This window comes from Macaca nemestrina, chromosome 2 (assembly GCF_043159975.1).
Source record: "Macaca nemestrina isolate mMacNem1 chromosome 2, mMacNem.hap1, whole genome shotgun sequence".
Lineage (NCBI taxonomy): Eukaryota > Metazoa > Chordata > Mammalia > Primates > Cercopithecidae > Macaca > Macaca nemestrina.
In genome coordinates this window covers 43,531,675-43,559,247 of record NC_092126.1, presented here as the reverse complement: position 1 = coordinate 43,559,247, position 27,573 = coordinate 43,531,675, and the positions used below count along the sequence as shown (strand labels likewise).

Here is a 27,573-nt window from a genome sequence, read left to right as displayed (position 1 = left end):
ACCCTGCTCATGTATCCCTGAACTTAAAATAAAAGCTAGGCTGGGCGCCGTGGCTCACGCCTGTAATTCCAGCACTTTGGGAGGCCAAGGAGGGCAGATCACAAGGTCGGGAGATCGAGACCATCACAGCTCACACAGTGAAACCTGTCTCTACTAAAATTACAAAAAAATTAGCCAGGCATGGTGGCAGGCGCCTGTAGTCCCAGCTACTCGGAAGGCTGAGGCAGGAGAATGGTATGAACCCGGGAGGCAGAGCTTGCAGTGAGCGGAGATTGCACCACTGCACTCCAACCTGAGTGACAGAGTGAGATTCTGTCTCCATAAATAAATAAATAAATGTTGAAGAAAATAAATAAATAAAATGGGTGCTCAATGTGACCAAACTGAAGAGGGCAGAGAAGGAAGAACAATTCTAAGTAACTTTGGAAAACAGTGTTTTGACTATAAAGTATACAATATTGTACTCTACTTTGTAAATTTGTTTTTCAGAGAAGTGAAATTCACAAATTTTAAACGGCTTTCTGTGTATTCTAGGACTCACCATGAACAATGAGAGCCAGGTTTCTCACTGTCAGAGAAAGAAGTTACAAATAAAGGAAAGGAGACTGTTAGAGTGAACACTGTGGTGCTGGTTTAGAATAGAATGTATTAGTATGAACTCATGGTACTAGATATACAGCTATATACATATAGATATATGGCTATATAGATATATACATGTATATGTATATATTGGTTCTGTTGCTGAGACGGCCTAGAAGCCATGGTACCCCATGAACAATGATTACACCTGGTGCTTAGATATTGTTTCTAAACAGCATCCTCCAACGAAAGCAACTAGTGATGCTTGGAGAAATGTCTGATTCCATGGCTGGAATAGGCACGTACAAGATGAATGTGAAACATCTTGCGGTGCCAGAAAGAAAGAAAACACACAAAAATAGTGAAGGTATGTTAAAATGAGAGAGAAGAAAACTTGAAGTAGATCCCAGTGGCTAACTCTGGAACAATTTGAACAAAAGATCAAGTAATAATCAGTAGATTAGGCTGGGCGCGGTGGCTCTCGCCTGTAATCCTAGCACTTTGGGAGGCCGAGGCGGGCGGATCACAAGGTCAGGAGATCGAGACCATCCTGGCTAACACGGCAAAACCCCGTCTCTACTAAAAAAAAAATTACAAAAAATTATCTGGGCATGGTAGGGGGGGGCGCCTGTAGTCCCAGCTACTCGGGAGGCTGAGGCAGGACTCTGGATCACGTGAGCCTAGGGGATCCAGGCTGCAGTGAGCCATGATTATGCCCCTGCTCTCCAGCCTGGGTGACAGAAATGAGACCCTGTCTCTAAATAAATAAATAATAATATAACATTTAAAAAATCAGTAGATTATTACACATAGAATAAATCGAATAACCACCGTAGTGGTATAAATAAATAATTGGGCTGGGTGTAGTGGTTCACGTCTGTAATCCTAGCACTTTGGGAGCCTGAGGTGAGATGGGCTCAAGGGTCACTTGAGGCCAAGACCAACCTGGGCAATATAGTGAGACCACATCTCTATAAAGAAAGTAATAAATAATTGCATAAATAAATAAATTGGGTGAAGACACCATTCTTCCTTATAATAGAATTCCAATGAATAAATATAGAAGGAATGTGGAAATAGAAAGTCACCATTTGGAAGACACAGCAGTAACAATTGTTTCCTTTTCTTCATGAGACAACAGCTACTGGGTATTTGCCAGCCTCCCTTGCCAGTAGGTGTGGCCATCTGACTGGTTTCTAGCCAGTAAAATGTGAGCGGAAGTTATATGCTCCCCTACGATCATTCTCTTTTCAGCTGACTTAGAGATAGATAATCTAAAGTGTGGTCCTTGAACCAATAGCAGCAGCAGCACCCATGAACCTATTAGAAATGCAAATTCATGGGCCATACCCTTGGACCTCCTAAATCAAACTCTGGGGGTAACACCCAGCAATCAGTGTTTAAACGTCCCTCCAGGTGTTTTGGATACATGCTAAAGTTTGAGAACCACAGCCCCAGTGCAACCTTAGAAGGCACATGTGGAGAACAGCAGAGCCTCAGGCAGCCGAGTCCCTGAAAGGCTGCTGGAGAAGAACACTTGTTCCTCTGTCCAAGACTACTAAATGAGGAAGAAATAAATATCTACCATGTTGAACCACTATGCATTTATGTCTCTAAACTACTGTACTCTAACTAGCCCTAACTAAATAATACTCATCTCATTAATTTTCACCCTTTTTCCTTTTCTAATATGCAGACTTAAATTTTAAATTGTTTTTCTGAAGACTACTTAAGCTGCCTCATAGTTAACCTTGACTGGGCCACAGGGTGTGCCCAGATATTTGGCCAAAAATTATTCTGGGTGTGTTTGTGAGGGTGTTTTGGATGAGATTCACATTTATGTATTTTTCAGATGGAGTCTCACTTTGTCACCCAGGCTGGAGTGCAGTGGTACAATATCGGCTCACTGCAACTTCCACCTTCTGGGTTCAAGCGATTCTCCAGCCTCAGCCTCCTGAGTAGTGAGACTACAGGTGTGCACCACCACGTCCAGCTAACTTTTTTATATTTTTAGTAGAGATGGGGTTTCACCGCGTTGGCCAGGCTGGTCTCAAACTCCTCCTCAAGTGATCTGCCCACCTTGGCCTCCCAAAGTGCTGGGATTACAGACATAAGCCACCACGCCTGGCTGAGATTAACATTTAGATCCGTAGACTGAGTAAAGCAAACTGGCCTTCCTAATGTGGGTGGGCATCATCCAATCAGTTGAAGGCCTGAATAAAAGGCAAAGTAAGAACACTCCACCTGCCTGACTGCCATCAAATTGGAATGTTAGTTTTTCCCTGCCTTCAGACTCAGGCGGAAACATGAGCTCTTGCTGGGCCTCATGCATGCCAGCCTTTGAACTGGAACTCCAGCACTGCCTCTCCTGGGTCTCCATAATCATGTGAATCAATCAGTCTCCATAATCATGTGAACCACTTTCCTAATATATACCATTGGTCCTGTTTCTCTGGAGAACCCTAATACAAGCTGCATCTCACCAGTTTTGACATTTAGAATTTTTACTATCATTCAGTTCAAAGTATTTGTTTCACTTGAGTTATCTGACCTATGGATCATCTAGAAGAATGTCTTAATTTCCAAACATATGTGGTTCTTCAATTTCCAAACATATGTGGTCCTTCAATTTCAAAACATATGGTTCTTCAATTATCTCCTTGTTGATTTCCAGCTTAGTTGTATTGTGGTCAGAGAACAAACCTCTGTATGATTATAATACTTTGGAATTTGTTGAGGTTCTTTCAATTCTTGTGGTTGAGGTTCTTCTTGTGGTTCTTTCAATTCTTATGGTTCTTTTCTATCTCACTTTTGACTCTATATACTGTGGAAATTTTTTAAATATATGAAAATTTTTAATAATTATATCTTTAGTGAAATAAATCTTTTATGTATCATGAGGTAACCTTCTTGAATTTTAGTAATGCTTTCTTGCCCTAAAGTGAGTTTTATTTGAGAGTAATATGACTGTTTTCCTTTGGGTAATGTTTTCACACCTTATCCTCTTCATTCCTTTATTTTCAACTTTAGCATACCTTTAGGTTTTAGCCATGTCTCTTACAAATAGTTTGTTGGTTGTTGTAGTTTCAAAATCCTGTCTGATAATCTTTAAATCAGAACATTTGGTCCATTCCCACTTAATGTACCTATAGTTTGGCCCTTGAACAATGTTGAGGTTAGGGGCACCGACCCCCGACACAGTTAAACATCCACGTGTAACTTTTGACTCCCCCAAACTAAAGTACTTATAATCTATTGTTGACTAGAAGACTTACCAATAACATAAACAGTTGATTAACACACATTTCATATGTTAAATATTATATACTGTATTTTTAAAATAAAGTAAGAGAAAAGAAAATCATAAGGAAGAGAAAATAAATTTACAATTAAGTGAAAGCAGATCAACATAAAGGTCTTTATCCTTGTCATTTTGATGTTGAGTATGAGGAGGAGGAGAAAGAAGAGGGGCTGGTCTTGCCCCTCTTGTCTCAGGTGTCAGAGGCACAAGAAGGGGAATGAAAGGGGAAGCAGGAGAGACTGGCACACTCAGTATAAACTCTATAGAAGTACATCATAATTTCTGTCTGGCATATTTGCTTTTTCACTTCTCTAAAAATGTTTCTGTATGACACTTAGTCCATTTTGTGTTCCTGTAAAGGAATACCTGAGCTGTGTAATCTATAAAAAAAACAAGGTTCATATGTTTATGGTCCTGCAGACTGTACAGGAAGCATGGAACCAGCATCTGCTTCTGGTGAGGGCCTCAGGAAACTTCCAATTGTGGTCGAAGGGAAAGCGGGGACAGTGTGTCACATGGTAAGAGCGAGAGAGAGAGAGAGAGAGAGAGAGCGCGAGAGAGCGAGTGCGCAAGAGAAAGCAAGGTGAGGGATGCCACACTCTTTTAAACAACCAGCTCTCATGATGTAATGAAATGAGAACTCAGTCGTTGCTGCGGGGAGGGCACCAAGTCATTCATGAGGGAAGGGCCCCTATTTCCCAAACACCTCTCATTAGGCCTCACCTTCAACAGCGATTAAATTGTGATTTGGAGGACACAAATATCCTAACTATATCAGGTACAAATTCTCCTTTCACCTTTTGCTTTGGCTTCATTGCTGATATCATAGAATGTTCCATGTTGTAAAAGAAGTCAAAAGTAGTCTTGAATAATCAGAATCCTTCTGCCAGATTGCTTAATGTCAAGTTGTTTTCTGTCACTGCCTCCTCTACATCTTCATCCTTATCATCTGGCGCTGGTTTGGAAGCACTTATCTCTGTCAAGTCACCTTCTCTTAATTCCTCTGGCATGGTGTCTATTGGCTCTTGAATTTCTCCAAGATCTGTATCTTAAAACTCTTCAGCCCCTATCTGTTTTGCCCACAGCCACAGTATATTTCATGGTATCTGTGATTGGCTCTGTCATGAAGCCTCCGAATTCATGCACAAGATCTGGACACAGTTTTCTCCAGCAGGAATTTCCTGTTTCAAGTAATAAGACAATCTAAATGGATTGTCTTAATTAGATTGTCTTGGAAACTTGATGTCTATAAAAAATATGTCATAGGGCCCAAATACCTGAAACAATCTAAGAATATGGCAACAGCAATGGCATTTTCAATAGTGTAATCCTTCCAGACTTTCATGATGTTCTCTCTCTCAGGGTTCTCTTCCACAGCATTGACAATCCCTTCCACAGAATACTGTGTTTAATTAACCTCAAACCTTATGACCCCCAGATCTCTGATGATCTGGTGGTCAGTGGCTGATTTAGAGACATCGTGTTTGGGGCAAGTAGACCACTTTGATACCCTTGGTATTGAATTCATGGAGTTGAACTCATGGTGCCCAGAGGCATTATCCAATATCATAAGAGCTTTAAAAGGCAGTCCCTGGGGAGTGGGGGGCAAGGGGAGGCAGAACATTAGGACAAATACCTAATGCATGTGGAGCTTAAAACCTAGATGATGGGTTGACAGATGCAGCAAACCACCATGGCACATGTATACCTATGTAACAAACCTGCACGTTCTGCACATGTATCCCAGAACTTAAAAAAAAAAAAAAGATAAAACGAAAAAAGACAGTCCCTTATTGACAAGGTACTTCCTGAATTCAGGGACAGAGCACTGATGGGACCAATTCAGAAAAAAGGGCTCTTCTTGTCCAGGCCTTCTTGTTGTACAGCCAAAAGACTGGCAGCTGATTTTTAACTTTTCCCTTTAAGGCTTGGGGGTTAGCAGCTTTTATAGGTAAGGACAGTCCTGATCATAAACCTGACTACATTTGCACACATCAGTAGAGTTAGCCTACCCCTTCCAGCCTTAAATTCTGGTGCTCACTTCCCTTCCTTACTAATTAATGTCTTTTGTGGAATTTCCCCCCCACAGAATAGGGCACTTTGGTCTGCATTAAAAACCTGTTCAAAGCCTGGGTTACATAGCAAGACCCTGTCTCTACAAAAAAACAAAAGAAAAAAACTTAGCCAGGCCTGGTCATGTGTACCTATGGTCCTAATACTTGAAAGGCTGAGGTGAGAGAATTGCTTGAGCCCAGAAGTTCAAAGTTACAGTGAGCCATGATGGCACCATCGCACTCCAGCCTAAGTGACAAAGCAAGACCCACTCTCTAAAAAACAAAAATGAAAACAATACGAAACAAAAACCTGTGTAGGCAGCTATCCTTTCTCCTCAATGATTTTCCTAATGGTTTCTGGGAATGTGTGTGCTGTCTCTCGGTTGGCAGAAGCTGCTTCTTCTGATATCTTGACAGTTTTAAAGCCAAATATCTTCCAAAATTATCAAACCATCCTTTGCTGGCATTACGTTCTCCAGCTTTAGACCCCTCTCTTTTCTTTTAAGTTGCCATATAATGACTTCACCTTTTCTCAAATCATATTAGTCTATAGGTAATGCCTTTTTAATAGCCATCCTGCCTCACATAAAAGCTGCATTTGCAATGAGATAAAAAAGTAGTTCAGAAAAAAGTGCCAGGTTTTCACACCTGCTGGTGTAGCCACAGCCATGGCTTCACAAATTTTTCTTTTTGTATAATGGTCCTTAGCTAGATTAATTTATCTTGAATGGCAGGCCAATGCAGCTGCGGACCTCAATCTATAGCACACATCAAGCAATTAAACTCTTTCTTGTAATGTCATGCGTTTCTTTGCTTCTTGGGAGCACTTCCAACACTTATAGTTGTATTTTGCATGAGTCTAATGGTGTTACTCAAGGTTTATGGTATTGCACTAAACACTACAAAAAATACCTGAGAAGCAAGAGACACCACTTTTTACTGCAATGAACAATTTACTGGAGACAGGAACTGCTCATCTGAGATGATTAGTGTCATGTCACATGGCATTTTCAATGGATACTTGCAATACTTGGGCTTACCACAATAGCAACAAGAGGTGGCTATAAAATTATTACAGTAGTAAAGTATGTACTAGTTAATTTTGTATGGTTATAATACTGCCTGTTTACATTTGCTTACATTGCTCTGGACTGCAAATGGCACCATGTATGGTTTGTTTGTGAGCATAAATTTTGATAAATTTTGACTTTTCAAAATAGATTTGTATATATTCCATGGTAGTAAATGATAAAGTAGTATCTACAATTATTTTATGCATTCATCACATACTGTGGAGACAAAAGTGACACCATCTTGGATGGTAATCCATCATGTTGACTTATGATTGACCCCAGTCTCATGAATCCCTCCTGATTTCTACTTTATTTACTATCCTAAAAGTAAGAGCATGTACTCACTAAATCTTGCCTTTAGATCAAAGCAACCTTAATGTTATTGCACAAATTATAGGCTATGATGCACACAGGATTCTCACCTCTTCTGGAGGGTGGCCTCTAACTGTTTTGCACAGATCATGTACTCCCTTTTTCGATGGTATAAAGCCCTGGGGCTGAGGGTAACAGCAAAGCTCTACCTGTCTTGCAGCGGCCCAAGACCATGCTTCTGTTGGTAAGTTCTCTAAACCAATTACCCTATACTGACAAACTGGACTTGTTTGCCTCATTCTTTGATTTCTAGGCTCCTTCTGTGTCTGCATATATGGCTCTGTCATGGAACACACATGAAACTTTTTCTTAATTTTTTTGTTACCTCTAGGCTACATAGTTTGTGAGGGTTTTTTCCCCCCCAAATTGTTACAAATCTCCAAAAAACGTTTCAATATACTTACTGAAAACAGTCTGTGTATTATTAGCAAACCCTTGCAGTTCAAACCTGTGTTGTTCAAGAGTCAATGGTACTGATAGATTTGGATTTAAAACTGTGTAATTTCATGGTTTCTCCTTTCTGGCCTTCCTTTGAACTGATTTTTAAAAAAGAATTATTTCATGTTTTCTCCTTCTACAAGTATACTAGTTACACTATTTATGTTCTTTTATGGTTACCCTACTTATTACAATATGTATACTTAACAAAAATTAAAATTAGTCTTCATCTTCTTCCTGGATAACACAATGCTTTGTAGAACACTTTAACTCCATTTCTCTCCCTCTTTACTTTCATAAAATTGTCATAGACTATATTGTGTGTATACATATATATGTGTGTGTATGTGTATATATATGTATGTGTGTGTGTGTGTGTGTGTGTGTATGTATCTTTTTTTTTTCCCGAGACAGAGTCTTGCTCTGTGGTCCAGGCTGGAGTGCAGTGGTGTGATCTTGGCTCAATGCAACCTCCATCTCCTGGGTTCAAGCAATTCTCCTGCCTCAGCCTCCTAAGTAGCTGGGATTACAGGCATGTGCCACCATGCCCGGCTAATTTTTGTATTTTTAGAAGAGACGACGTTTCACCATGTTGGCCAGGCTGATCTCGAACTCCTGACCTCAGGTGATCCTCTCGCCTCAGCCTCCCAAAGTGCTAGGATTACAGGCGTGAGCCACCGCACTCAGCCTATTGTGTATATTTTACTTATTACTTTTTATATGGTAAATCACCTTTTGCACTTGCCCACCTGTTTTGTTTGCCTTTTTTTCTTCCATCTTAGTTCTTCTGATATCACATTCCTTCTGCCTAAAGTACATCCTTTCTGGTTTTCTGACATCTTAAAAAATTTAATTTTAAAAAATATTCAAGGGCTACATAGTGATGTTTTGTTACATGCAATGTATAGTAATCAGATGAGGGTAATTAGCATATCCATAATCTCAAACACTTATCATTTGTTTTGGAAACATTTAATATTCCTCCTTCTAGCTATTTGAAACTATCTATTATTGCTAACTATAGTCATCCTACAGTGGTGTAGAACAGGATTTCCTTTGGTGAGCTTGAGCTGCTGCTAGTGGCAAACTGTTTTAATTTTTCTGAAATTTATTTCACCGTCATTCCTAACCCATCATCCAGGTAGCAGAAATCAGTATCTTCACTTTGTTTTCATATTCTTCCATTTCACTACAATGTTTATAGGCATGTTTTAATCTTATTTAGAATGCATTGTGATTCATGGAGCTGTGGATTCATGTTTATCATCAATGCTGGAAGTTTTCCAATTACCTTTTTTTTTTTTTTGAGACTGAGTCTCCCTTTGCTGCCTAGGCTGGAGTGCAGTGGTGCAATCTTGGCTCACTGCAACCTCTGCCTCACGAGGTCAAGCGATCCTCCTGCCTCAGCCTCCCAAGTAGCTGGGATTACAGGGGCCTGCCACCACACCTGGCTAGTTTTTGTATTTTTAGTAGAGACCGGGTTTCACCATGTTGGCCAGGCTAGTCTCGAACTCCTGACCACAAGTGATCCGCCTGCCTCAGCCTCCCAAAGTGCTAGGATTACAGGCGCGAGCCACCGTGCCTGGCCTCCAATTACCTTTTAAAATATTGTCTCTTCTCCATCCTCTCCGTTTACTCTAGAACTCCGATCAGAAGTACATTAGACATGCTCATCCCATTCTCCGTGATACCTAACTTTTCTTCCATATAGTTCTCTTATCTCTTTGCTGTCTTCTGGGTGAAGCACTTTAAAGAGATAAGTACCTAGTTTATGCTATTTTGCATTATTAAGTTAAAAATGCTTAACATGAACACATCTTAAATGTACAGTGACAGTTTGGATGTGTCGCTGCCCAAATCTCATATTGAAATGTAATATCCAGTGTCGTAAGTGGGGGTTCTGGTGGGAGGGGATTGGATCAAGGGGGTGAAATAATGCTTCATTTTAATTCATATTGATGTCCAATTGCTCCAGTACAATTTTTGCAAGTTAGGAAAACAAAAAAAACACACCCTAAGAATCAATATCTAATTTAGGAAGGTATAGATCAAATAGTCTGGGCCTCTAAAACACCTCAGTTAAGTTCATACTAAGGAGATTGATCATATTAGAGAACCTTAAAAGTTAAGATTCAGAAGTAATGGTTGAAGAATGTTAGGGCTGTTTATCCTTGACAATGAAAGACTCAAGGAAGAATTCTGTAGTGCATTGGAAGAGCAGGTAGGGGACCTGGAAACAGAGAATCAGGGGTCTAGTAGTAAATTGTTTGGTTGCATTTGATAAGCTCCTGAGTTAGATTAGGTTTGGAATCGTGGTCTACCCCTGGTTTTAAAATCTCAAGAAATTCACACCTTTTGAGTCAATTCCTAGGAGGTAAGAACAAAAGAAAATGGGTTATTTTTCCCTACTTGGGCTGAAACACTTTGACCTTTAACAAAGAATGCCCCTCCCCGTATCAGCCTGTAAAATTTGTATCCATTTCAAAGTTTAAAAATGCCATTTTCTCCATGCAACCAGATTTTGCTAAAAGAATTAATAGTTTCAGAGAACACAGATCATGCTGACACTCCTGAAGCTCATAGACAGTATGATTAAGAGCAACTTACATAAGACAAACTAGTATCTGTTAAGTCTGATTTTCTAGGATGTTGCCAATCATTCTTTGGGAGAAAAAAAACTTCGAGAGGTTCCCCACTGGCCTCAGGATATCATCTAAGGTCTATATACATTAGCTTCTAAGACAGTTCATACCGTTCTTATGTATTCAACTCTGTTTCTGATTACTTCCTAATGTTTCATTCAGAGCCAACTTCTATCCATCTTTCCTTTCAAATGAAGTTTCTAAAACATCATCCTAGCGTCAAGTGCTGATGAATAACCTAGTGTAGTAAATAAAAAAACACAGGACTAAGATTCAGAGCACTCAAGTTACAAGAGTCCAGTTGTGACTAATATTCCTCTGTATGTTATTGGATCTATGGGCTATTAAGAAATCACATGAAACCACTGTATAAACAACACTCTATATACATAAATCTTGAATTGATTCAATACATATTAAGGCAGTCAGCTGGTCTATACAGTGTGAAAATAAACAAAAGGGAAGTCAGGCTGAGGCAGGAGAATCGCTTGAACCTGGGAGGCAGAGGTTGCAGTGACCCGAGATCATGTCATTGCACTCCAGCATAGGCGATAAGAGTGAAACTCCCTATCAAAAAAAAGGGGGGGGGGGACATTTAATTACATTTTGCTTGCCTGAGTTTTATCAGTTGTATAGATGTTACACTAGAACCTTAAGAAATCATGAACTCACAAATTATTTCCTCTATCACGGCTCCCAATGTTCAGTAATAAACACACACACACACACACAACTTGCAACGCTTGTGCTCAATCTTAACCATTATTTTGCCAGTGCCTTCAGTGCAGAGTACTATTAAAGCCAACAATTTCAGATTTATGTTAATGTTGAAACACAAAAGATATTTTGTTCTGGTTTCTTCACCTACAAGACTGGACAGTGTTTGATGTTAACTACAATTCAGGAAAACCTAATAGACAAAATGTAAAGCAAGTGGGCACTACATAGCATTTTATCTGTCATCTGTATTTCGATCTAATATATGTGGATTCATTTGGTTATTCTAACAAGTTCTCACCTCTGTATTTTTCATATCAACTTTCACAAAGGCTGAAATGAAAACATGAAAAGCTTTGGATAAAAGTCAATAAACCTGTGGAAGATACGCAAGATTTCTTTCTATACTACGAGGGAGTTGGATTACTTGACCTTTTGGTTCCTTTAGACATCACTAGTCTAATAGATACAAAGTGCTCAAGATAAGGTTTGCTGACTGAATCAAACGAGCCTAATACTTAACCTGAAAATGGCAATAGATTTTTGTTCCACACATAGGATAATCCAAAAAAGTGTGACTATATTCTCAATAAAATGTTGATGTATTATAGAAAAAGTCACCATATTTTCATAAGCGTATTTTAATTTTTAAAATTTGAACAATTCAAGTAAAAGTCAGCTAGGTAACATAAATACAGAGTAAATGCACATAATTTACAGCCATGTACATAAATGCAAGATACCAAACCTCACATGAATAGTCCAAAGTTAACACTTTTGAGGTTCACTATTTAGCTATGACTGATAGGTCCTAATTGTTCACATACACGGGGGTATACATTCCAAAAGTTTATAAACACAAAAACTGAGTCAAACTAGAATTTTGTTTCTACAAGGAGTAGCATAAAAATCAGTGTGTAGGTTAATGGGAAATGTAAGCACATGATGGAGAAGAGATCTGAGTGGGCAGAAAGTTTGTACACTGTATTTTATGTATTAAAATCCCTCAAATTTAAATCATTCAGAAATACCTATATTCTTAGGAATGTTAAAGTCATTAGATATTTGAGAAGAAAAGGCTGAACTGTATTCATCAGTTCCAAAGAGGGTCCCTAGATTACTAACAGTCTGGGCAGAAGAGCATGTAAACAACAAAAGGCAGGCATGGACAATTCTTGAAGAGCAAGAAATGGATTGATTTTTAGCACTTAAATCCTTCAAATCTGAATAAATATTTTTAGTGATTTAAAACCAATCTTAAAATGCTGAAATGTTTGTAATCCAGTAATAAACATTATTTTTACCAACCCAAATTCTGCTGGTCCTAATATAGTAACGCTATTCCACAGATAATCTAATGATATTCTATCCTGACTTCAAAGTTACAAATCCACTGTGGGGGACCCATCTAGAAAGGATGGTTCTACAAAGTTACATAATGAGAATCAAGCCAACTTTCGGTGACAGATTTTTTTTCTTGGGATTAAAAGCACTGCATGGTATCCCGAAATCACAACTGCTAATTCTTCAGATTTGAATTTTGAAATTTAAAAGTACATACAATCTAAACAATGTGGACTACCTCTACACCAGAAATAAAAAAGTCATGATAAACAGATGAAAAAAAAGTCCAATGCTTTGAATGTTTTTGTTTTTAAACATGAGTCAATTTTTTAAAAACTTCAAAGAAATATTTCAGAGACAAACTTTATATACAACTTTTATATATAGTTTTCTTTTCTGAATTATCTCTGTCATACATAAACTATGGCAGATTGTGCTTAGGGAAAAATACAACTGAAATAAACCTCATTGCTCCTTTCTAGTTGTTGCACAAATAAACAATGTCCAAGACTCTAAGATTTCTTTTCTTTCCAGTACATACATAATACTTTCAAAAGCTGAATATAATGCACTAAAGGTCAACACAAGTTTTACTTGATAAATACAAATAGAATGAGAATATATGTTCATCCTTGAAGGACACTTGTTATGAATATGCTACAACTAAATAATAAGATGTTCCTTAGCTGCTGGTTTTCATATCATTCTTAATCATTTGTGGGGTACTGAGATCAGTAAGACTAGGGAGAGTCTCTACCTTACATTCAACACAATGAATGTTTATGGGTCTTCACAAGGCAAATGGCACTGTATTAGGCAGTAGAAATGGCACCTGAAAAGGCAAACACGATAGATTCAGACCTTCTCTACAGATTTATTACGAACCCGTTTTTGGTATGTTCCTCATAATATGTGTCAAAGCTGAAATTTACCATGAAAGGTACGAATAATTCCAAAGGTAAGAAAGCTGATTTTGCCTTTGGTCTCCAAATAGATTGGAATATTTTTATTCCAATTGAGCACCTCAAAAACATCCAGTTACTGTTGACCACAAGGAAGTTAAAATGGGGGAATTTAACAGGGCACTATGTTTCATTGGTGACAGGAGAGAAAGCTTGCGATGACACGCTGCAGTATCTATAATGTTGGGGGCACAACAGGGTACACAGAATACCTAAAACATTTATATTAAGGATCTCCAAAACAACATACTTAAAACCCAGAAAAATGTTATGAACACTCTTTCTGCCTAACACATGATCAATTTTTTTTTTTTAAATCTTAACATGGTATTCTCTCCTACTCTCTCACCACCTCCGCCCCCAAAAGGCCACAAAGTGCTTTCACAAAGAGTCATTCTTTTAGATAAAGCCATTGCACAAAATGTACAGTTCAGGTACTGAAATGAGTACCACACATTGGCGTCCAATCGTGGCAGTTTTTATACATCAGAATAGCATAGGCGAAGTCTTTTAAAAGAATTACAGCAAACATCTTTATAAGGGCCATACACGTAACACATTTAAAATATTAAAAGGTACAGCTGACTCAATAGCAAAATTTAAAAGCTACATCCTGTTAGCACATTTAACCCAAATGAACTTGAATCTTTCTATGATTTACCACTCAGGAAACTAGGACAGAATAAATTTGTCAAAAGCAGTTTGTTTATTTACACAAAACTAGAAGTTAATTAATGTCACTACCTGCTAAAGCAGATAGCAACGAGGCCCTTGTCTGTAATATTTATACTGTCCCAAATATTAACATCACCTTAAAATGGCAAAACTTTAAATTACTATTTTCTCTACAAAATAAATGTAATCTATCATATATAGACCTGGAAAAAACTCAAAAGTTCAAATTCTTAATGTGAAAGTAGGGAAAGATTCAAAAGTGAAAAATGTTTTATACTTTATGTAAATGATACTTAAGTATGACAAACAGGTGATAATTCAAGTTCATAACTAGTAAGTCACTGAAAGATAAATGCATTCATTCATGTACCACAAAATTAAAGAAGACATGAGGACATGCCGCAGTCAGCGAAATAGCCAAGAATCAACAATTTACTAGTTATTTTGTCCCAAACTATTACCATGTGTGTTTGGTATGTTAACAATTTAAATATCCACATTAGGCTAAACATCAAGCACCTGTTAGCAGTGGAAACTGAAACATTTTGATGCTAAAAAATATACAAGATATTTAGACGCTATTTCATTGGTTGTCAAAAACAGTGACTACTGCAAATAATTAAATATAAAATATTGTGCCAGGTCCTCTCAGGGAAATGTGAAAATAATACTGACGATCTCATTGTCATTGTTGTGATTTTACTGGAATTAAACAAAAGCCGGAAGTTATAGATTTATGACTGCCAATACTTTCTTTGGATAGTTACAATACAGTATGTAAAATTAAAGATGGCTTTGTTTAAAAGACTGCCATAAATCAACAAAACCCAACTGTGTCTGGTGGACATGGTAGAGAGAATGGCAATTTTGAGAGAGGAGTGCTTCTAAAGGCATTTCCTTGGAGGTTCTGAGGTTTTTTTTTTTTCTCCACATTACTGAAAGGCCAAGAAATGTGGTGTGATCACTGTAATTCCTACAACAAAACTTCCACTTATAATAGTTACATGTCCCCAAACTATTTTTCTTCTGTCTGCCATGCTGGCTTCCATATTCCATGGTCCACTGTCATCTTTTGGTCTTCTTTTTTTGTAGTACAGCAGCCCTCATGCTGCTATCCATTGAGTAGGTAAACCACCAATTCATAGGTGGCCATCATAATGGCTGTGTTTGGAATCTGTCTCACTAGATGAGTTGTCAGACCACGGTAAAGAGACCCATAACCTTCTTCTTGAACGAGCAAAGCTAGTGTCTGAAAAAAAGATCTGTATTTTGTTCCCTCTTCACGTAGTCTTGTTCTTACAACTTCTGTTTAGGAAAGAAATAAAATCATTTTACTTAAACTTTATTGATATCTTTACACTCTTCTAATTATAACTGAGCACATCCCATTTATCAGTCTATAAGTGTAAGCTCAGGATAAAAAAGGAGTAGCTTCTAATGTGTAGCTTATTGAAACCAGTCTCATTATAGTAACATCAAACTTCTAATATGGCCCAAATCATGCACGTTAATTATAAGACTTTACAGTCTTTGAATGTAAAAAGACACAATATAACAAAAGAGAAGTATCAGTTGTAAGCTAAACAGATAAAACGAAGGATAGATATAAGAAGGAGGAGAAGGTGAAGAAGCAGTAAAGAGGTGGCATCCAGGATGAATATAAAAAGGATACAGTGAGAAACAAGCAAAAAAGATTTAACATGAATACTACAAAGAAACAATAGCATTATTAATCTATTCAAAACAGTCCACACATATGAGTGTGAAACATCATGTGGACAAAGAAGCTGACAATGTTCCAAACATTAGCTGCCAGCTATAAATCCCAGCCTGGGAATCAAGTAAGCAAAAATCATAAATTTTTAAGAGCTGAATGAACCTTAAAGATTAGTCAGTCCAATTTTTCCTCATTTTAAAAGATGAGAAACCAGAGCTACTGAGAGATTCTGGCCAGCTGCGCATAGAAGCTGGGACAAGAATTCAGAGCTTCCTATGTAACTACTTTTTTCACATCCACTATTTCTCAAATTTTTTCAACAAAGTATTCCAGAAGAGCATGGGGAAATAGTCTAAAGCAACCCACAGCAATTGTTACTATTTACTTGAAATCTGTTCTGTCTTAAAGATTCGTGCCATTTATATATTTAACTCGAAAATGTCCTGTTTGACCAGGTGTGGTGGCTCACGCCTGTAATCCTATAGCATTCTGGGAGGCCGAGGTGGGAGAATCGCTTGAGCCCAGGAGTTTGAGACCAGCCTGGGGAACCAGAGACTACGTCTCTACTAAAAATTTAAAAATTAGCTGGGCATAGTGGCCTGAGCCCATAGTCCCAGCTACTTAGGAGGCTGGGGCAGGAGGATTAATTGAGCCTTGGAGTTCAAGGTTGCAGTGAGCTATGATCATGTGGCTGCACTCAAACCTGGGTGACACAGTGACATTTTGTCTACCAAAAAAAAAAAAAAAAAAAAAAAGAATAACGTATCTTGTTTATCAACTGTACCTCTTCCTGTAATGACATCATCTCACTTCAAGGGAAAAGTCTGCTTAAACCCCAAAACCCTATTCCTTACACCTTAGCAGGCCACCATCCTAACCCATCCCATAGGTCAGTATCTAAACAATATTGCTGATACTGTCGTATTTTGACTTCTTTTAGAAAAGTCAGGAAATTCCTTCAGGAAACTGAGATAAGTTCATAGTCCAACCTGGTTAAAGAGTTGGTTTCATAAATTACTATTAGAGCAAATGTGCATTTTCTAGGCCTGTCTCATTTTTCCTGATATGATATACAATGGACACGGTAAATATTAATCAGTGTAAGTGAACAAAAACGAAGTGCTTACACTAAAAAACAAATCTTAAACATGCAAAAATCAAAAGCTACACTTAAAACAACCAAAAAAGCTACCAAAAAACCTCAGCATGTAGCAAATAAATTCTTAAGTGATTTATCTAGCTATCAATGAAAAAGGCTATTATAAAATTTAAATACAGAAATATTAATATACTTATTTGCCAACATGAAATAATGTAAAATAGCTTGGTCTTTGGGATTACAGACTTTAATTCAAATTTGGGCTTCAGCATTAAGTAGGTATGTGACCTTGGGCAAGTTATTTCATGTTTCCATTTCTTTTCAGTATTCCATTTGAAAAGGAGAACAATTCTGGTTATGTTCTAGCAAAACAGGGAAAATAAGTACTTTAGATAATTTTTACGTAGATTAGTAATGTATGTAAACTATTTACTATAGCGCCTACCTCTATGCTCTTTTCAAAAATCAGAAACTTGCCCAAACATCTATGCTCTTTTCAAAAATCAGAAACTTGCCCAAAAGTCACCAAGCGGAAGTGAGTAAGGCTGGAATTTGATTGACTTCAGAGTTCATGCTCAATCATCACCATGCTATTTGATAGCATAATACTGACCTATTAATAGAGCCTACGTTACTTAACCAGATTTAATCTCATTATGAACTCTCAAGAATTGTATTTTGTTATACCAGAACGCAGTAAAATTATAAATGCTTTAATAAGTGAGCTGTTGGCTGGGGTGGGAAAATATTTCTGATTTAATAGATATCTCTTCTTACCATGTGGATATGCTATAGTTGTGGCACAAGTTTTTGAGGTGGCAGCAGCTAGCATCATTCCCACAAAATCTGATGCTTCTTTCACAGACTCTTCATCATTTTCCATTGTAGAAGCAGTCTTACATTCCAGTAGTTTTTGTTTTATACTTTCATAAATAACAAAATGGATAACAGTCTCTGATATACCAGCATATGAAGCAGACATGCCCCTATAAAATCCTTTTAGTCCATCTGTCTGATACACTTTACGAACACATTCAAAAGCACCCATTCGCCTTTCCCCACGGTTCCTGAAAAGCAAAAAGAAACATCTTACTGATAGGTTTTTTAAATAAAGTAAGTAAAATATAATAAAATATGTCACTCTAATAATAATGGCCTTAACTCATGAAGAATTAAATTAGAACTTAAAAAAAAATTCATATTTTAGATTTCCTATTCTTTTGTCTCAAATTTGTCGTATGAAATGAGTGATAAGTAAATAGTTTATTTTACTGAATGCAAAATGCACTACATTGAATCTTCAGTCTCGTGTCCTCATTGGGGTTCATGTGGCAGTGATAAGCAATCAAATCCTTTAGGAACTGTACACCCTGACTGCAGCTCAAGACAAAAACAAAACAAAGTAAACAAAAATCCTCACATTGTATTAATTCCAGTTCTAAGTAAACTGAATTTCCTTTGCATTTAGTAACACAAATAGAATGACTGAGACACTAATGATGATACAATATCATAAAGCAAGCAGTATGATTAACTAAAATTCTGTGCACCTGAGGGATTCTCTTTCAACCCCACTCATATTCTACATAAGAGGCAATGGGGTGAATGTAAGTCAAATTCCCTATGATCATTTAAAGGCAATGGCCATATCAGTCTCCCTGGTGACTAGTAAATGAGAACCTGTAGTGTCATAAAGTATTTATTCAGTACTCTGCCTAAGACAATGTCCTTAGTTCTACCTAAGGGGGCAGCACCTACTCTTACAGAATACAACATCTCCTCCTACACATGCATGTAATTTTGAGTTTTAACAATATTTGTTACCTTATACTGATTCCCCCAACAGGACCTTATCTATAAAGAGATAGGTTTATATGCTACCTATAAAAAAAGGGAAAATTTACCTATTTATAAATTATACCTAACTTGTTTCTGACATAAAATAAAACCACCACCACAACACCCACTTAATTACCTACAGATTCCACCAGTTTTATGAATGGATTGCCTTGAGATATTGAATACCTATTAGATAAATGATCCACAAACCAACTGTAACTAGTTTCTGCCATTAAAGATCCTTCCTCACAAGTTAAAAGAGATACAAATCCTGAAAGGTGACATATCAGCCCTATTTTTATTTTTTTTTATTGATTTTTCTTTTTTTTCTTTTTTAACAAATGGAGTCTCCATAGTGCAATCATGGTTCACTGCAGTCTCAAACTCCTGGGCTGAAGCAACCCTCCCATCTCAGCCTCCCAGGTAGCTAGGACTACAGGCATGCATTTTTTTTTGTAGAGATTAAGTCTTGCAGTGTTGCCCAGACTGTTCTTAAACTCCTGGCCTCAAGCAATCCTCCTGCCTTGGCCTCCCAAAGTGCTGGGATTACCAGTATGAGCCATTGCACCCAGCCCTCAGCCTTATAAACTAGAATCCTCAAGTCAACCTTTCATTATCACCCCACCCCTATCTAACTCCCCAACCCTGCAAGCCTAAGAATTGTGCTAGCTTGTGTTACAAGTGGAAAAAAATAAAGAGTTTTAAGTCATGCTTTTCCTGGATTCCTTATAAAGCAATGCTAAACACAGTGAAACCTAACCCTGGTAGTTTACAATAGAATAATGTGGACTAGCATCTTGTACTTTATAACCTTTGGAATAAGTCTTAGCTACCATTACTTTTCAGATATGTGGCTTTAAGAAATAAACTTGGAGTTTTACTACAACACTTAAGATTTTATTAAAAGATCTATTTCAGATCAAACAGTTAGATATTTCAAGTTTCCAAACAGTATATAGTTCAACATGACAGAAGATGGAAAACAGATATTTAAGCAGGCATAATTGTTAATGATGTGTTAGATCAGTTTGACTTAAAGCCTATAGGACATAACACTATTTCCCAAACACCAAAATATAAAACAGTAAAAACATGTTATACACAGAACCTACTCCAGACTGAAAGTCTAAAATAGTTTAAAATCAATATTATTATTGTAACATAAAAGATAGGACCATCTTGCTACTTGAGTCTATTCTAAAGCCAATAGGAGAGCTGAGATGGCAAGACCCTATGCAGCACTGCGTTTGGCCTACCCTCAGTTCCCGGAACACCAAAGGCCCTACACTTTAGAACCTCTGAGGTTTGCACAGATTGGTTCCTCTGCTTTAAATGGGTTCAAAAAACCTTTCCTTGATTATTCCATTTAAAATTAGTCCCCACTGTTTCCTGGTGCATCTCTAAGACATAGCAGTATCTGCTAATATAGGTTTGTTGAATGAATGAATCTTACTATTATAAAGTGGTCAGTGGTAACAGATGATATATGAGAACTATTTTGTCAGCCTAGGGTTCTAGCCTAGGCCAATTATAAGTACCCATGTAGGGAAAGTATTACCTTTTGGGTTAGGTTAATCTATCTCTTTCTTTCCTTTCTGTTTCTCTACGGAATCTTTCTAGCCACTCTTTTTAAAACAAAACAAAACAACACATATTAATAATACACTTTTTTCACCTGGAAAAGCTCATATTGTCAACTCTTACATTATCTTTTTTCTGATGGCAGACCCAAGTTTCAAAACTACAACAACAAATTCAGCAGCAAAAGAAAGAAAAAATTTGTAGAAAAAAAGTGGTTAAATCCACTTTAACCAATTTTATTTTAAGGAATTAACATACCTTGCATCAAGCTGTAACCGAGTCTTTATAAGCCAAATGGGGTTGGTTGCTGTGATTGCAGTAAAACCTAAACAAACATGTTTAAAATGAACTCTGGTAAAAATGAAGAATACACTATTAACTTTAAGGTTTTAAAAATTAGATAAATCTATATTAAAGAAAATGTATATAAACTACTAATTTATGTATATGTTACACTTTTCATTTTACAAATCCATACAATGACAAACATTTGTCTTCACTTCCAATCTATATGAATTCTCAAATTCTGTCCTAAACTAACAGATTCTTTTAAAAGCAAAATGAATATAAATTGCTTTCCCAACCTACTTAGAATATCCTTTAGGGTGCTTTCTACTATCTAAGCTGAATTCAGAAATCCATCTCTACAAACACGTAGACATTTTGTGTATTCTATGGCTAAAAAGCATGCACCTGGGATCCTAAAAACCAGCTAAAAAAACAGTTACTTGGGGTTTGATTAGCATTCCAAATCACTACATTCAAAATGAATTCTACATAAATGTCAAATTTCACCAATATTTTGATCTTCAATTGATTATATAGTGGGAAAGACTGTTGTTTGGCCCCATGAATACTTTCTACATATATACTTACTAATACTGTTAAAATAACCGTATCACAGTAAAGTTTTTGTTAGGGTTACTAGGACAGGCCTATCTTCATCTACTTAAACACATACAAAAACTCAAAAGTTCAAAAAGTTACAAATTGGAAGTTCCTTCTTACTTTTATAGACATGGAAGAAACTCAGGGTAGAAGACAGCTCTAGTTTACTTTAAAACTAAAGTATTATGTACTAAGTATTGGTGCAGAATGGTGGTCACCTAAGATGGCTCATTCCAGGTAGTAAATTAAGATCTACCTGGAACAGTATGTTTCTAGGATAGTGCATGTTTTACTGCCACCTTCCTAGCTATGGAAAAATAGCACACAAAATACAATCTTGATGACAGAAACTTATAAAGATTGCTTCATCTACACAAAACAGGGTTTTAATTTACACAGACTTCATAGACCTACTTACGTTAAGTTACATTTATTCAATAAAAACTTATATGCAGAAATGTTTAAGGATCTTAACTGTTTTAATATTTCTATCAAATACTAGCAGGTCAGGCACATTATTTTTATAAAGGTGGCTAATGATCAGTATGTTCAAGATGAGTAAAGTACTTACAGGAACAGAAATGCTACAATATACTTAAGAATAATTTGTTTTTAAATTAATATAGTACAGATCCAATCATAAACCTTTCTTGGCTTTCAAAGGTATATCTACATACGCAAAATAATTATACTAAATTGTTTACAAAGCTGAATTTGGTCTCACGGGGTTCTTTTCTATGTCAGTAACTGGCTAACTCAAATTTTACTTCCTTAAGCCACTGTTTTAACATTGTAGAACTACCCAGATATTACACAGATGGATGCTCCAATTAAATCTATTTAGCAAGCAAGATAAATGGAATAAATATTCAGTTTAAATAATTCCTTTACCACTTTTGTAAAGATTATATAGTCTACATTTCTCTTAAGTGCTTTTAATACTACATACATAAGTATAAAACTAGAATGGGACCAGCAATTTTAGACGCATCAGCAGGTACTAAGTTGATAAAATTTAAAATGTTGAGCAGGTTCCCAGGAACATCTTTTTATATAAAAGGTTGTTTTCATGCATATATTCTTGGTAAAATAAAAGAAAAACATGAAACTATCAGACCAGTTTAAATATTTTTCTTGCATGGTTCTAGCTTAACTGAGAATAAAATTATAGAGTATTATTTTTCTCTTCTTTTGAACCTCATTTTTCTACATGAAAAGGCTAGGATATTCAAATTATATTTTAAAGCAATCGGACATCAATATTCTGGTCAAACTCCAATTTAATGATTCTTGTTTTGTAAACTTAAATATCTGTATTAGCTAAATGTCTGCACAGCAAAATTAAGAGTTTGTAAGTAAAAAGCTGCTAGCCAGCATAAACCAACAAAATATTCTGCATTACTCACAATGATTTTTATTAATCATTTTATAGAAATCTTAAGAAAAACTATTTGCTTTTTATTGAATTTTAAAAGCTTAAAACTGGGAATCTTTACATCAAACTTTTTAAAAACAGCCGATCTAGGTAAAAATTCTCATTCATCTTATTATACTTATTTGAAAAGAAGATGAGCACCTAAGTTTTTTTTTTTTTAAATAAAAGTTCTATTTCTAAAAACAAACTTTAAATACCCAAGCTTCTGTCCATAATACTCTTCCAAGTCACAAAAGAATTTGAGGCTGGAAAAAAACCCATATATAAAAAACTTTATAATAGTACAATAAATTTTTATAAATGTTGTTAGGAACAAAACTTTTTAAAGACCCATAAATTATAATTTTAAATTATTCTCTGTACATATTACTATAATGTCACAAAGCAAACAACAGGTATTTCTCACTTAACTAAAATTCATTTCCAAGCACAAATTAACCTATGTAACAGGCCACATTAAAATTTAGGTAAGTGAGAGAATGTTATCTTATCCCTATGTAATTGCTATTATCAGTACGCTATGTTTACTACGGTTGCTCTGGCTCAACTCTCCCAGTGAGAGCTAGCTCTTAATAAAGACACTAACCTAAATGCCAGCAAACCATTAGGTTAGATAAAGAATCTAGGCACAATCCACAGAGTTTCAGCTATTAGCCTTTTACCACTTAAAACTCAGGTCCTTGAGTTTTATGCTATTACTTTCTCCTAACCAAAGACACTTTAACAAACTAAATAGACATTACTAGGATAATTACATCTAATAAATATAATCTAATAATCTAAGAAATGAAGCCAATGGAAAAAACCAAAAATTTATCGTAACTTAGCATTAAATATGGTAAGGCAATTTGAGGTTAGCCCAAGCTAAACATATCTTTCCATTACTTATAAGACAAACACACACAAAGATACTGGGAATAGTGCCCCTGAAATTTAGAAATTGCCTATTACTTTTTATTTTGCATTTTAATTTTGTGACATTTTGATAATATGCTAATTTATATTAAGACTCTGAGCACCTAGTGAAACATGAAAATGAACTTAAGATGACATGAGGGATCCATTTGTAAGGTAAGAAGAACTAATATTGCTCCACAGTCAGTAAAAGCAAAGTGCCAACATATTGGCCATACTGTTAGTAGGGTGGTTAGCATGTTAGAAAGCTTAAAAAATTTTTTTAAATGCTACTTTAAAAGTTTTGCTTTATCTAAGTAAGATTCCATTTGACAGTGTCGACCAATTAAAAACCAGATTAACAGAAAAATTCTGCTTAAACTTGCTGAAAATGTTGATTTCATTAAGTGAGTGATACCTGTAGTGTTGCGTTTTCGGTACTTTTTATTTCAACTAACTTCTGTAAGAACAAAGCCCACCTAACCTAAATGTATTAACACCACTTTTAAAAGTAATTAAAACTAAAACAGCTAAGATCCCATATATTCTTATCCTGCATTTATTTGCAAAGTAATGATATTAATTTTTTTTTTTTTTTGCAAAAGAGTTCTAAGAAAGCCAAGTATCAACAGACAAAAAAGAATGGAAAGCATTGTATCAGGCTTTTAAATATGTTATACTAAGCAAAGAGAACTGTGATTTTATCTAAAACTTTTAAGACAGTATAATACCATTTACAGCTATATATTGTTATCACATTCTTTGGAGGTCAAGGCTGTTACCGCCAAGCTGAAGACCCCAGGCTTTTATTACATGACGACTGAAAAATACCTCATTCTTCCTTCTAGAAGGAATATTATAAAGGAATCAGACTTAGCCTTTATAAAATACGCAATGCACACACAAATTCAGGAAATAAAAGTTAATTTCCCGCCTCCTAATTCCACAGCTATTATAAAATCCCAGGGTGCGTTTCTTATACTACAGGCTGCAAGAGATGCTCAGATCAGTACTCACGAGGTTTAAGTTAGTCCATATTTCTACAGGAAGTGACCTGCGGATGGGGAGCATGAGATGACACGATCTCACTCTTTTCTCGGGAGAAATGTACAGTAAATGCCTAAAATAGACACAGGCTTTTCTGTATCATAACAACAAGCAGTGACCTCATCAGAAACATGTGTACAAATTGAATCCCATTGGAAGGATTTGAGAAATATTTACTGTGAGATCTAACTTTTTTGAAAATTTTAAGTTTAAAAAAAAGAAAGGAATATCAAAATGGGCCATTTAAAAAAATGTACCGAGTACTGAAAATCCTGCCATCTGCAGCAGTTTCAGAATCTAAATACTTACCTAAAAGAAGATCAATTCTGCCTTAAAGAAAAAATGCTAACCTTGTCAAAAGGGAATATTTACAGGGGATCATCATCTCCCATTTTCCTACCACTATTATCTATTATGATTAAGGAGGTGAAAACACAATTTCTATTCTTTAACAATCAGCCTACTTAGTAAATCTTTAAAAAAAAAAAAAAAAAACCCAATATTCAAGTAACTTCATTTTGGAGCTATTTATATAAATTTTTAATAAAATAAAGTATACATTGCTACAATAGTACCTTTCACCTTTTGCACTATGGCCAGTAATATTGCACATCCATACTTATGAAATATTTTGCATTATTTTGTATTTAATTTCTTGTGTTCTACAAAACAAAAAACAGGAAGAATGTTTACACACAAACACACAAAACATCTGTCCAACCATCCATCTGGCTGAATTAACTGCCATGGACAAATAAAATATTGTTCAAAAATATTTCATAAATGCAAGACAATACCTGTATTTAATGAGTAAAAGCCTTTATTATAATGAAGTTTAAGTCTAATAGAAAAACATAAATTGAAAAATAACAGTGTATGCTGTAAGCAAATAAAACCCACTACGTATGTAGGAAACTTTCAATGATTACATTACTAGTATTTTAAAAATTGAGAACTGTATGAATATATAATCCAATCAAAATCAGAATTCATTTCCTTTACATTTATAATGTTCTATATAAAAGTATAAACATGCCAGATAAAATCTTTTAAAAATTGGGAATTACTATAAAGAAAGAAGTAATTTAATAAATTTTTTTGCATACATCTGTGCCTAGGTGTATACAGAGGAATATACAAGTTAATTTAAACAAAATATACAGGCAACAAAACAGATACCCTCAATAGCTGAGATATACTGAGTCTGTCAAAGGTCATGTGTAAGAGAAAAAAAAGGCAGGCAAAATATTAAGGGTCAACATTATTTAATTTGATTAAATATCCTCACAACTGAAAAAAATTTTTAATGCATGAAAATGTACAGCTCAATTTTAGAGGCTTACACATTCTTATAGTATGCACTACAACAAAAAGACCCACTTTAAACTGTCCTTTTAATAAAATAAATTTTTAGTATCTAAACATGAGTTCATATGGATAAAATGCAAAATGAAAATGAATTGAGAGGTCACTTGGAATAAAAATAATGTACAGTGCCTTATAAATCCTTAATGTGTGTGCTATCTGGTGTGTTAAAATCTTGCAGGCAGTATCATTAATGGTCCATTTTAGTGTGTTTTTGTGTACTAAAGCGACAAGGTTAGCATTTTTTCCCTTGAATAGACAGCTGAAAATGATTTTTCACAGAACTATCTTTACTTCATACCCCCAAATCATTCATGTTTAGACCTATAAAAATAATCCTAAAAAAAACCCCAGAGTAATCTGGTCTAGATTATTTCAAGAACAAAGGGGGCAAAAGGCTACTTCAATGAGTCTGCATTGGACCATTCAGTTTTACCAACCATATAGTTATGAATAAAACTGCAAAGCTAGATGTTAATGCTCATTAATAGTGCACAGAAGCTCTGAAAGCACAGTTCTCAGAACAATGTAACTGCGAACAAATTCAAGCAGTATTTTCTACACAATAAGTGTACAGTGCAATAACCTCTGAACAAGTATGAGACTATAAGTTTACCAAAACTCGAGGAATTCAAGTTGGGAAATGGTATCAATGTATAGATAAAAACGAACTACATGTTAACATTCGTAAACATTTGAGAAAAAAGTGCAAAGTGACAATTCTACTGAAATTCTTTGCAATGTGATACAAATACAGTAATAAATTCTGATGAGATAATCTAATGAAATAAGATGTTCCAGTGGAAATATATTCTGAACCTCTACATTTGCTATATTGATATAACAAACACCAACTTAAGGCCGGGAGCGGTGGCTCAGGCCTGTAATCCCAGCACTTTGGGAGTCCGAGACCGGCGGATCATGAGGTCAGGAGATCGAGATCATCCTGGCTAACACAGTGAAACTCCGTCTCTACTAAAAAAAATTCAAAAAATTAGCCAGGCGCAGTGGCGAGTGCCTGTAGTCCCAGCTCCTCGGGAGGCTGAGGCAGGAGAATGGCGGGAATCCGGAAGGCGGAGCTTGCAGTGAGCAGAGATCACGCCACTGCACTCCAGCCTGGGAGAGAGCGAGACTCCGTTTCAAAAAAAAAAAAAGAAAAAAAAAAAAAATCAACTTAAAATGACCGCTCATCTAACTTTCTAGATTCCAATTCTTTCAAATAAGATTAATATTTCTTTATAATTATCTGAGGTTATAAGCCAAAATCATAATCACTGGTAATTCAGAAATGTATTTTTAAAGAACCTGATAGAGTGGTTATAAGGTTTGTCACTGGCCACCAACCTTTACCTTACATCCAAATTCATAGGGGAAAAATTCTATCTATTAATATTCAACATCTGTAAAAATTACATTAAAAAAATTCTAATTGTAACAAGATAATCTCTATGACACTAAATGAAAGAACTGATTCTCAAAATCCAAATCTATGTAGACCACTTGACTCATTCCATGGGTAAGCTAACAGAGGTTCACATAAATTACAGA

The 27,573-nt window shown here is 35.9% G+C and overlaps 1 protein-coding gene across 1 annotated transcript in view; it reads right to left on the bottom strand.

The window, feature by feature from the left end:
- Positions 1-12,243: 12,243 nt before the first annotated feature.
- The window catches only part of LOC105469974 (solute carrier family 25 member 36), a 38,190-nt gene continuing 22,860 nt past the window's right edge, over positions 12,244-27,573 (bottom strand). The window contains exons 5-7 of the mRNA XM_011721622.3: positions 20,655-20,721; positions 17,754-18,043; positions 12,244-15,465 (exon numbers count right to left, since the gene is read on the bottom strand). Coding sequence (XP_011719924.1) covers positions 15,272-15,465; positions 17,754-18,043; positions 20,655-20,721 — 551 coding nt within the window. The 3' untranslated portion in view covers positions 12,244-15,271. The remainder of the gene's footprint in view (positions 15,466-17,753; positions 18,044-20,654; positions 20,722-27,573) is intronic.